General features: G+C 49.0%; 1 protein-coding gene across 3 annotated transcripts in view; it reads right to left on the bottom strand.

The window, feature by feature from the left end:
• Positions 1–12,951, bottom strand: part of ADARB1 (adenosine deaminase RNA specific B1) — a 183,349-nt gene that overhangs the window by 46,760 nt on the left and 123,638 nt on the right. For all 3 annotated transcript variants that reach the window (XM_020973319.2, XM_020973322.2, XM_020973320.2), the window contains exons 3-4: positions 8,513–8,587; positions 806–1,740 (exon numbers count right to left, since the gene is read on the bottom strand). In XM_020973319.2, the coding sequence (XP_020828978.1) occupies positions 806–1,740; positions 8,513–8,540 (963 nt within the window). In that variant the 5' untranslated portion in view covers positions 8,541–8,587. The remainder of the gene's footprint in view (positions 1–805; positions 1,741–8,512; positions 8,588–12,951) is intronic.

Raw genomic sequence — 12,951 nt, 5'->3', positions numbered from 1 at the left:
AATCTCTCTTAAGCCCATATCATCCTTCAACCATTTCATTTGCAGCTGTAAAATGTAAAGGACACAGAGTCTGCAAGGGGAAGAGGAGCAGGGGGGAGCTCCCCCCTGCCAGAGGAGAGGACAGTAGCTACTCCTCAAAAGTGGAGGGGGACAGAAACACTCAAGAAGGGGAAGGAGAAAAGACTTTCAATCTGATCAGCCCTTTGAGGGCCCTCCTTTAAAGGAGACTTTGGTTGTGGTGGGCATAGAAGGAACATCTATGACCTAGCCATCATCCTGGGTGCTGAAGAAGCATTGCTCCGTGAGGTGTGGCAGGCTCCCCCCTTTGTCCACCCTGGAAAACAGAGATGCAGTCAGGAAGCACCCAGCACCCCTGAGAAGGTCTGGGTCACATCCATGTCAGAGTCTGCCATGACTCAAGCACCCCCACCTTCTCCACTCTGCAGCCCACAAGGACGTGATTCACCATGAGCATGTCTGAAAGAGGGAGAGGACACAAAGGGACCCTGGTGGCTTACAGCTCTCATGTCTAGGAGGGATTCTGCATGAATTCCCCAAGGAGAGCCCTTGGGGGCCCTTCCTGGGCAGGAAGCCAACCAATGCATCAGAGAGGGCACCGTCACCACCTCTCCTCACCTCCATGGCTCCAGTGCCTGTCTCTCATTTCCTACTTTTCTAACCAAGTAAATTTGCCTCGGCGGCAAGTGCTCCTGGAACATAGGCTAAGAGGCTTATGATACATGGAAGGGACCACTTTAATCCCACAGATTCCCTCGGAGGGTGGCCCGAGCTCCCAGGACCTCACCTGTGGCAGATGCAGCTGGAGGCCCTCCTTGGGGATGGGCTGCCGAGACGGCGTCTGATCCAGCTGCATGTGGAAGAGGCAGGCGAGAGCAGACTGGGCAGCGCGGGCTTTGGCCAGCTTCTTATTCCGCCCTGACCCCTCGAAGCTATGGCCGTCCACGGCCACCGACATGACGAAGTTCTTGGCATGGCTCTCGCCACTCTCGGAGAGAAACTCGTATTTGAGGCCGGGCCGTAGCTCGTTCAAGATCATCACGGGGTTTTTGCCGCTGGCAGACGGGTAGGGTATGGGGAGGGGGAGGGGTGACTGTATCAGGGCGCTGGGGACGGCAGACACTGACACGCTATAGTCTGCACTGGGACTGAAACTGCCATCTCCATTGGAACCCAAATAAAAGGGCGCGTCCGCCTGAATGGGGGTCTCAAATCCATTGAAAAGGGTGTCGGGGAAGTCGGCTTGGTCCGACGTAAAGTCGGTGTTGACAGAGAGGGTCCTGCCCATGGCTAGGTGAGCCTCGGACGCATTGGGGAACTGGACAAAGGAGCGCAAGGCCTTCTCGGCAGCGTGCAGCTTGGCTTTCTTCTTGGTGGGGCCCGAGCCTTCAAAGGCCTGTCCGTTCACCTCGACGGCCATGACGAAGACGGGGGCGTGAACGGGTCCTGTCTGGGAGAGGAGTTTGTACTGCAAGCCAGGCTTGATCTCATTTAGCTGCATCAGGGCATTCTTGGGTAAAATGGGCCCAGGGATTTTCTTCCTCCTCTTCAGACGGAACTTGGGGTGGCCGTTGGTGCCATCCTCCAGGGGCCGCTTCCTGCCGGCGCCACCTCCTCCACCATTGGTGAGCTGAGCCGCCTCCCCCGCACTCTGAGCGCCGCCGTCTTTGGGCGGGACGTTGTCCAGGTTGCGGTTTTCCTTGACGTCGGCGCTGCTGGAACCTGCGGTGCCCAAAAGAGTAACTTACAACGCCTTCGTTGTAGGACCTTGTAAATGCAAAATTTATAGATTCCTTCATCTCTCTTTGTAACTGGTTAAGTGATGTGTGCTCCCCAAGCCTCCTCTTCCGGGTGGACCCAACCCCAACCCGCCTCTGCCTCAAGCACTGGCTAGGAATAAGGGGGGGCAGCATCCATGCTGCTCGGGGTGGAAGGGCCTCCCCCTACAACACATCGGGGAACCACCTGAGAGAAGTGTGGCAGGTGGCCAACGATGCTGACGGAATGCAATGCATCGTCAGCATAGGAAAGTGGATGCTTTGCTTTAGTTATACTTCTTTATTTTCGTTTCATTTGACCAGAATCTAGTTTGTAGGGTTGAATTGAGGCACCATTTGGAGGAGATACAATGCTCTTTAAAAATATGTACTCAGCGACTAATTGGCTTTGCAGGTAATAAATATTCAATCACTGCGCATCTTTGATTTGGTTCACATACTCACTAGTATGATAAATTGTTAATGTAGTTGGCGCCTGTTCTTTTGGGCAGCTTTGACTGGGGGAGGAGGGGGCTGGAGCTCTGCTTTCCAGCCTTGCTCTACCCAATGAGCACCATTGAGCTCTGACGCTAGGGTGCTTCATCAAAGAGAGTTCCGACCGCCAAAGGAGCAAATAAAAAAAGGTGGAACCGAGAATCGTCTCAGCAAACAGGTGTCACTCCGCCTCTTCCTTCTTGGTTTTCAATATAGTCCCAGAGAAATGCCAAGGAGGGGAACCTGATTGAGGGTCAAGATGGAGAGCTGGCATTCAGCCCCCCAACAAGTTACTAAGTTCGTGGCAAAGGGAGGGTTATCTTGGCTTCAAAAAGGAAAAAAAAATCACAAATCCCCCTAAGTTTATAGTTTATTCTCAAAAATCAGGGGAATGATTCACTTTTCCTGTTCTGACTAAATTTAACAGGATTTACCATGAATCATATGGGCAAATGCTTAGAGAAATTTAAAACAGTTTTGTGTATTTAAAAGGTAAAGGCCCCCCAATCTTAAAAACATGTCTCTCAATATGTTAGAAAAATCCACAATAAAAATAATAGATAATCCAAATAACCAGCCTTTTTAGACATTTAGACCAAAATGCAGTAACTACCCCTGAGGACCATTTCTCCTTCATAATGAGGGCTAGTTTCCATGACGCTATGCAAACTGCTCCACATGTGTGACCATTTGCATCAGATAAGCCAATTAAAAAGCCAACCCTTACTCTGGGTACTAACTAGGCCAAGGCTCCCAATCTTCCCCTTTCAAGAGCTCTGATTTCCAGGGGCAGATTCATTGAGTTTGGTATTAGGATAATAATTCTGAAAAGCTCCCTTTAAACTAACCCAAATGGAAGGCTGCTTGTCAGTGGGAGACTCTAAGCAGCCACTAGGAGTGACTTAAAAGGGCCTTTCCCCACCGCCTGCCCGGCACACACACACACACCACTTCTCCCAGTTGACAAAGCTGATGGAATGATGATTAAATTTTCATTTATAACATCCTCCAGCAAAAGCTCAATAGGTTACTCCTTTTGGTGCTCAAAAAACAAAGGAGAGAAACAGAACCAGAATGGAGATTTAGAGGTTGACACAGGACAAAGAGCTTCGCACGCGCAAACAGCAAGGGCCCGGCATGGCATTGATGGCCCAGGAGCCATTGCTCCAAGTGGCCTCCAAGCCCTTCCTGCAGCCCTGGGCAGCTTCTGGGAACACTGGAGGAATCCCAGCAGCCCAGAGACTGCAAAGGCCTTTCTGTCTGATCTCCACTTCGCTGGGAGCTTTGGGGGACGATGCACCGGTGGGAACCAGCAAACCTGAGTCAGGGGATGGTGGAGGACTCCACCCAAACGAGGGATCTATCGGCACACTTTGGACCACTGGGGTGTGGGGGCAGGTAGGCCAATTTCCATGACGTTTTTATTGAGAAGAAATTAATATTTCAATGATTCATATGATTTTTCTGTTTAATGAACTGGCCCCCAAGGGACCATGTTGGCAAGCCAAAGCACTTGCTCTGATCTGTTCATCTTTAGATGACTTGTGAAAGCCACACTTCCTGACTACTGACTGACAAGCCAAGTGAAAACCTTCCGGGGTGTCAAGGGGAAAGCCGGGGGCCTGCCTCCTTCAAACACATGCCCAACAGCATGTTGTCTCTATGCCCAAGGGCTGTGCCCAGGCAGTAAGGCAGGCCCAAAGGACCCCAACTGAAGCCTTTCCACAGACCTTGGGTGGGGGCTTCTCTGTTCTTGGGTCAGCCCCGAATCTAGGCTTAGGTAAAGCCCTCCAGGGCAGCTGAGGGCTGAGGGTGATGTTAATCACACAGAGCAGGAAGCAGAGGAATGGGAGATTCCCTGACCCTGCCTCTGTCACGGGAGCCGGTCAGTCCTCCTCCACGTGTCCCTGCATCCAACCAAAGCTTCCCCAAGAGCCCAGACCCCATGACACACCCTGGCGACCCTTGCCATTCTGACCTTTTGCTGGACTTTGACCCTTTGCTGGACTTTGGGGAGCTGGTGTGTGGGCAAGGTCCTGACTAGGCCGGACTAGTGAGGGCCTTGGGGGCCTACATGAAGACCCAGCTGTCTCAGGGGTAGAAAATGCTCCTGGAAGAGCTTGTGCAGCACAGCCAAAAGTGAGTGAAAACTGGGGAGGGGGGATCCTCTGGGGCCATGTTATCAGTGGAAGGGAAGCAGCTTTAGTGGTGGAAAGGAGCAAGAATGGTCCCTGCTGGAGGCACGAAGAATCTGCCCTGCCTGCCCACAGGGCCATCTGCTTCTGGGGACCCCAAGCAGATGCCAATCCTATGCCTAGAGGACTGTCGTTCAAGAGGGAGAGGACATTTCTGAACTAAAGAGGGAACCTGAAAGATGCTGGATGCAACAAAAGGGTGGGGCCCCAGAGCAGCTAGAGGGCGCCACCATGCCCAGAGCACCTGGCCTGGAGTCCAGAAAACCCAAGTTCAAATCCAGCCTCCAACACTTACTGGCGGTGTGACCCAGGGCAAGTCACTTAACCTCTGCTTGCCTCAGTTTCCCCATCTGTAAATAGGAATCATAATAGCACCGACCTAGCAGGGTTGTTGTGAGTATAAAATTAGATAATAATTGTAAAGTGCTTAGCATACCACCTGGCACATAGTAGGTGCTTTAAAAATGCTTGCTTCTTTGTTCCCTTGGGGGTATGCAGGCCCCAGCACCATCTAGAAATCACCAATATAGCCCCACTTATAATGCCAATGTTGACCTTTTCATTCCACTCTGTATTAAAAGAAAGATATATAATGAAATGACTCAGTTGGACCTACTGCCAGGTGATCAGGCTGGTGGCTCTGGGACAGTCCTCCCTCCTAGAACTATCCTGTCTCTGTCAGAAAGTGCAGATTAGCCACAGAATGTAACCACTGTCATGGGGGAGGGATGCTCCTCCACCCCAGGGCTATGTATGGCTCTGCCAGGTGGGCATGGAATGGGACAAAGAAGGACGCCACCCCCAGAGCCACGCTCTCAGGCCTAGACCAGTTCTGCCCTTCAAACCATCAGCCAACAGGGAATGTCCTTGAGGGGGCAGACAGGAGTGTCATGGAGCCCAAAGCTGCCTCTGAAGACAGAAAAGACCATCGGGTCCTCTGTCCCAAGCTCTGGTCAACAGGAGTATATTATTGTCAGTATTGAATTTGGGGCCTTGCCTGCCCCACTAAACAGCCAGCCCCTCGAGGACAAGAGCTGTGCAGCGGGCATCCTTGTATGCCATATGCCTTGCATACCAAAGGTGTTCAGTAAATGTTGAGAGATTTTTAGAAAGATTTGGGAGGGATATTATGAATAGACTGCTTTTCTGTAAATCATGTCAAGACAAGCAGCATCCCTGGAAATCTAAATGATGATGGGCAGAGGATCCCAGCCTTGGAGGTGGCTGAGAAGGATGTGTGGTTCAACAGACATGGGCTTGACTAGAAACATGTAATGACCAGCTTTGAAGCAAAGCTAAGAGTGGCTTCTTTAGGGTGGCAAGCACAGGGGCTGGGTCCGGGTGAGGCCTGGGAGAAAGGCTTCCCAGAAAGCCTGGGGAGATTAGAAATGCTCCCATCTCATTGAGTTTAAACCAAACATTCCCCAGTGGGGTCACCACTGTCCTCCGCCTTTTCATGGCTCCTCTGGTTGTGTCTCCTCAATGACGTAATGGACCTGCCTGTAAGCTAAGACCCAGGAAGGAGCTACCTGGAGGGAGAAGGCCAGAGAAGCCTGCCTGCCTTTAAACAGCAGAGGCTGGCTATGACTGAGTCACTCCTGCTCCTTCACTTAGTCAAAAGCCAGCTTGCCCATGCTCATTTCCAGGGGCATGCCCCTCTAGGGAAAGTTCCTTGTTTTGCCCTTCTCTAGGAAAATTCTCTGCCTGGAATCTTTATTTTCCTAAATTCTCAAATGGCAACAGATAGACATCTGCTGACTAGTTTCAGGCTTCTTTGCTTAAAAAAAAATTACACTCCCCCCCACCCCGCCCCCACCAGCTCACAGCTCAGTGATGCTGTTTTACAAGCAGCTCTTCTGGCTGCTTCCCCAGGTAACCAGGGAGGCTGCCTAGCCACACTCATTAAGGGTTTGTCAGACTGGCCTGACCTGAGTTGACTGCTGCTTCTCTGGGTGAACACTTGATTCAAGGTTTTGATATTGTCTCTGGTCCTTGATCATATGACATGTTAAAGACAGGGTCACTGGCCCTAGACTCCTGAATCCAGAAAGGGCTTTAGGGAAAGGTCACCCTGCCCAATGCCTGCCGACAATGACACACAGCCTAATCTGCAGTGGGAGACAGAAGCTCTCCTTCTGGGCCAGAACAATGCTAGTCTAAAGTGAGACAGGACCAAGGACTGCACATGCTCAGATACACACCCGGCCAGGGAGCGCTGGGCAAGCCTCCCAGTATAGCTTCCTAAAGGGAGGAGGGGCGCTGCTGAGCTCCCTTGTCTCATGTGGGCCACTGACCCAAGGTCCCCTGGCCCACCTGGGAGTGACTAGAAACCATCTTAGAGAGGGCTAGAAAGCTCAGGGTCTCAGCAGAAACCATGCTGCGATGATGACCCTGTAATCAAAGAAAGCCTGCAGTCCCCACGGACTCGATCCGGAAGGTACAAGGAGAACGTGCTTCCCAGCTCTGAGCAAGACAACAGATGGGACACACAGCTCAGCCAGCCCTCAGCGAGGCTAGGAGCGAGTCACCTCTGCCCTGGCAAAGAAAACACAGCAATTACATGGGGTCACAGAAGGCATGCTAGCATTACCAAAGCCTGCTTGAATCTGTCCCGCTGGTCTTCCAGGGATTCACCGAAACATGCAGGGTGATGACCAGGGCAGTTGGGGGCTGGTTTACATTTCATTCAACAGACAGAAAAACAATCTTTTCTCAGTTTATTTTATTAAATATGTATGTAGTCAGTCCTGGGAGGAAACATTAGTACATTTACAATTCTCAGATATAGGTAAAATAGGCCTCATCCCTGTGACTCAGCTGTTCTTCCCTCAGACATATCTACACACACACATACACACACTCACATACACATACACACATATACACACAAACTCCCAGGCATACACACACATAAACTCACATACATTTACACACACATTTACACACAAACACATAATACATACATACATATACACACATATACTCACACACCTGTACACACACTACACATATAAACACACATGCATACATGCTCTCACACTTACACATGCATACACACATTCACACATGCACGTATATACATAAAAACTCACACACATGCATACATGCCTGCACTCACACAGGCACATATGCATATACACATCCACAAACTCACGTGCATACACACTCATACATACACACATTCAAATACACTCACAAACACATGTATACACACATATATTTACACATATATGCACACACATTCACATACACACATATACTCTTTTCCTCACACACACACACACACACACACACACACCCCTGGAGTCTCCTGCTGACGGCTGACACAGAAAGGAGAGTGAAGTGATGGTGGTCAGGAAGCCTGATGTGTTCAGGTAAAGGTCACTTATAGGCCAGCCCAGCCCCTGGGATATTGGTATGAGCTGGGTCAGCCTTCAGGGCCCATTCCCACCTTATAAGAGCCTCAGGGGTGTCCAGTCTCTTTAGATGTGCTGAATTAGCTCTCTATTCTATCATTTATTAGTGAGTCAGAATTTAAGCTTTGAGATGGATCATGGACTCTTCATCTAATCCTGGTAGGAAAGGATGGGCATCTTAAACTTGGATAAGATTAAGAAGAGGATCATGAACATAAGCAATGTTTTTGTGACTTTTTGGTCAGGGCCCTGTTCCCCAAACAGAAGGGTGGCCCCACCAGACAAGGAGCCTATGCATTGCTTGCAACCCCAATGTAGTAGCTGCAGGGACAACACAACTGGGGGGGGGTTGGGGAGGTATGTGTGCGTATGTGCGACTCTATCGGTTGGCAGCCAGTGAATTCTACTGCGCTTAAACCTGGATCAGAAGGCTTTGAGGGAAATGGGTATGATTCTTTCATTAGTAAGAAGACATTAAAACCATAAAAAACATGCCATTCATGGTTAGAAACAGAATGGCCGCACCACTTGGAAATTACTTCCCTTAAACTGGTCTTGTATACGCTTATAAAGATAAAAAGCTCCTCTAAGAAAATTAACTAATTTCACAGTATAGAGACCTAAATCTTACTCATATTTTCTTCATCATCTATATCCATGGTGAAACACTTTGGCTGGTTTCTTGACTGGCGGAGATTGCTTCTGTCTGAAAGACAGCAAGAAAATTGAGCTTAGGTTATCTATTGTATGAGTTAAGTGCTCTTCTCTAAGGAAGCAATTGGTGCATTATTATGAACCTGAGAGAAAAGCAATTTGTAAATAATTGTAGGTGTTGAAATCTGACAGCACACCAGAGAAGTCCCATTCACGATGAAATGCCCAACTCAGAACTGGTACACATGTTAGATTGCTGGCTCTTCCTCGATACTGAATATTCTCTACATCCTGTTCCATGCTTCAGTTTGGGGCCCTTGACCCCACTCGTGATTTCATGAACCTGGTCCATGAAGAAATTTGGAGGTGCAGTGGGGAAAAAACTCCACTTTAATTTTCACCACCCTTTGGTTTCCTTCCTAATCATCAGCATTGTGTTTTCTGCATTTAAAACTACAGTGCTGAGAAGGGTCCATAGGCTGACTGAGGAGGGTAGACTAGATCCAGCTGGCCCCAGACCTGGCCATGCTTCCTCTGGGCCATCCTCCCATCCTCCGGAGAGACTTCCAGTCCTCCCCAGCTCCCAATGCATGATCCTGGATGACGCGCACATGCTCTTTGCATGTGGACCGTCTGACCTGCCTGCAATGACTCCTCTTCTCGCCTCACTTCCTGGAGCCCTTCTCTTCTTGGTAAAGTAGCAGAAGGCGCAGGCCCGTCCTTCTGCTGAAGCCTTTCCTGCCCCTGCCTCTGCCCCTGCCCCCACCCCACCCACCGCCTTACTTTTCATTCCTTTGGATTTGTATCAGTTCCTTATTTATTATGGGTGTGCTTATTTCCATAGCAGTCTCTTCCCTGAATGTCAGCTCCTTGTGAGGGGGGGATTGTTTCACTCTTTGTACCTGTAGCCTTGGCCCTTAGGGCACACAGTAGGCCCTTCACATTTGGTGACCAATTGACTGATTGATATTCCCCAAATTCTTAAAATTCCAAGTGCTGTAGTAATGTAGTAAAGAATGAGAATCCACCCCAACGGGCTTAGAAGCCATTCTTTTGAAGTAAGTAATTTTCTTCCAAAGTCTAGAAGAACAAAATCAAGTCTTGCTGGAAGTTTCTATTGACTAAAACCAAACCAGAGTCACCATCAGTCCCAACAGTGTGAAGAAATGGCAAGCCGGGGGTGGGGGGGTGGGGGGCCGGCAGCCAGGTGGTACAGTGGATAGAGCACCGGTCCCAGATTCAGGAGGACCTGAGTTCAAATCTGGCCTCAAACACATAACACTTACTAGCTGTGTGACCCCGGGCAAGTCACTTAACCCCATTGCCTAGCCAAAAAAAAAAAAAGAAAGAAAAAAAGAAATGGCAGCAATCTAGAAACACTCCCCATTATCTATTGATCAAAACCAAACCAGAGTCACCATCAGTCCCAACAGCATGAAAAAATGGCGGGCAATCTAGAAACATTCCCCATTATTCTCCCTTTTAAAACATCCTTAACACATGACACTTACATTTTCTTAAGGCAATAAATGGATGCTAACAAAAGGAACTCTTTATCCCATGCAGCCAATTACCAGGACTCATGCTGTGCTTACTGAAGAAAAGATTCAGCGTTGATGACAATGGGAAAAAATGAGAAACAGCTTGGAAGATGCCTCGGATGCATTAAACCACCATTTCAGATCGGGTGCTTTGCCATTGCCCAGACTACCACCATTCGCAGTGTTGAATTTCTCCTATTATTTCTATGACAATGATATTCATGTAAGCGGAAGAAAAAATTACACTGTGTGCAGCCAGAAAGGAGCTAATTGCTCTGTTTGGCTAAAGATGTTGGGAACACTCCAACCCCTAGCAGGAGTCAGTGTCCTGACGACCAGGAGCCACCACCCAATTCCAGAAATAGAAAACTGCAGACAAAAGCCCAATGATCCTAGTTAAACAACATGGAGCCAGCAGCTCTCCATTCTGGAGGCTGGGACTTCCGGCCCAAACTGGCTCCCTTGCCTAATGTCTTATGGTTTTATGCAGTCTGCCCATTGTGGCTGGTTCTGCCCTCTCGAGCCATGCTACACAAGTAGGCTCCTAAGTTACAGCCCTAAGCACGTGGTGAGAGCAATTCACCTAACCCCCACTCTCAAGCTTCTTTCCCAAGGCTAAACATCCCCATTTCCCTTACCCTATTCTACTTCACAACCCTGAGACCTCACTCCCAATGGGCTGCCTTCCTGTGGAAGCTCCCAGCTCATCCACATTCTTTCCTATAGTATCCTGGCCCCCAGACCTGAAGCAAAACAATATGTCCAATGTTGTCTGATGGGGCAGAGGAGACCCGCCTCTGCCCTCCAGCCACAAAAAGATCTGCCTCCTAATCCCCCTACACTGGCATTAGCCTTTGTCTTGACTACCACCTAGCACTGACCAAGAGCTCCATAAACCCCACCCCCTGGCCTTTTGTTCAGACAATAGATACATCCTCACCTGGGTACTTGGGATTCAAAGAGCAAAACCCCAAGAACTTCACTTTAGGTTGCCTCAGTGTTCTAAATCCTTCCCAAATCCTGCAATCCTTTCCCCAACTTTGTCTCATCTGCAAATTTATAGATGCTACTGATGATTTAGCCAAGTCACTGGTAAAAATGTGAAAGAGTACCCAGCTGAGTACAGAGCAGTTAATCAGCAGACCCTAAGTGAGCACCTACTATGTGCCAGAAAGGGTGCCCGGTATTGAAGATAGCAATAGAGGTCTGATGTGCACAAAAATATTAACAGCTCATTTTATGGAGGCAAAAAATGGAAGTTATTGGGATGGTCGTCAATTGAGGAATGACTGAATAAGTTATGGCATATGGATGTGGAGATAATTGTGCTGTAAGAAATGAGTAAATAGATGATTTCAAAGAGCTATAGAAACACTTAGATGAACCAATGCAGAGTAAAGTAAGCAGAAACATAAGAATTATTCATACCATAACAATATCACAAAAATGAACAATTTTGAAAACTTCTGTACAGACTAGACATAATGTATATGTGCGTGAATGTATACGGCCAATGAGGGATTTCTTTTGCAAGACTATACATATTATTTATAAGGAGTTTGCTTTGCTTTGCTTTTTTGTTCAGTGGGGTTGGGAATGGGAAGAAGACAAAATACATTTCTGTTAATTACAAGAAATTGTGTTAACTAGAGAAGTGGAGGATTGCCACAGAAGTAGACTGTTACACATACTTTCATATGAAGTTTTGCCTAATTGTTTTACTTTGTCACAAGACACCTCCCACGGCATGGGGGTAATCTTTAAATGCTTGTCATATAAAAACAAAACACATCAATAAAATTTTTTTAAAAGAACTTCCCAGAGTAGAATGCCTGTTCCCAGAAGTGAGGAAGTCCCCCCAATAACCTATGCTGGAGGAGTCTCTGGGGATGGGGGTCAAGGGCAGGGGTTTGAATGGACCCCAACACACCTTCAAACTCCACAGTTCTGTACTTCTGTCACAAAACTATAGAAAGAACACAACCAAGACTCCGAGATCGGGGCCTCTGTGACCCTGGGCACAGCCTTCTCTTCTCTGATTTCTTCTCAGCCTTTTCACATTTCTCAGCAGGCCCAGAACCCTCCGTGCCCTGGAAGGTGCCCTGGGATTCACCTTCCTCCATTTAAGGAGGTGCCCAGGCCAGCCCCCTCCTCATTCTCACCAGGCTGCAGTGAGGAGCTCCCTATGATGCCCCCAAGCTGGGTTCTCTCTCCACCCCATTAGAGTGTAAGCTTCGTGACGCCAGGGGCTGTCTTTCTTCATGCCTGTATCTGCATTCCCAGCCCTTGGCACAGGGCCAGGCACATGGTAGGCCTTTCACAAGTGCTTGATGACTGACAAAGGAGGAAAGGGAATGGGCTGGAAGGGCGATGGCTTACAGCTTTCATCGCCTAGCTCTGGGTGGGACCAGCTCACCTTACGGAAGTTAAGGGACTTGCCAGGGTCCTCCAGCTCATAGGAGGGACATCCTAGGACTAGGCTTCTTCCAATACACTTGTCCTGGATTTCCACCTTGACCCTCACATTCACAGTCCTCTGAAATCTAACCCAGCCACAAAACCCCAACCACACCCTGGGGGCGTCAGTCAGGGTGTCGGATGAGAATACAGCCAGCATTCCTGCCGGCTCCAGCCACTATCCCCAGGGCTCCCCGAGCATTCCCTGCTCATCTGCAGGTGAGCCCAACCCTGACCCAGGCCCCGCCTCAGCTCTTCTCACAAAACAAGGGGGCTCCCTGGATCCTGTCGGTGCTCCTTCCTCGTCCCTGCCCTGGAGAGGACGCTCAATTAGGCCACTACTGCCAGCATCTCTCCCCTCCCTCCACCTAAGCCCTTTCCTGGGGGATAACTCTTAGAAGGAGTAACCTATTCCTTA

This window comes from Phascolarctos cinereus, unplaced genomic scaffold (genome assembly GCF_003287225.1).
Source record: "Phascolarctos cinereus isolate Bilbo 61053 unplaced genomic scaffold, phaCin_HiC Scaffold_5;HRSCAF=322, whole genome shotgun sequence".
Taxonomy (NCBI): Eukaryota; Metazoa; Chordata; class Mammalia; order Diprotodontia; family Phascolarctidae; genus Phascolarctos; species Phascolarctos cinereus.
The sequence above is the reverse complement of the archived record's forward strand: the minus strand, read 5'-3'. Positions and strand labels throughout refer to the sequence as shown.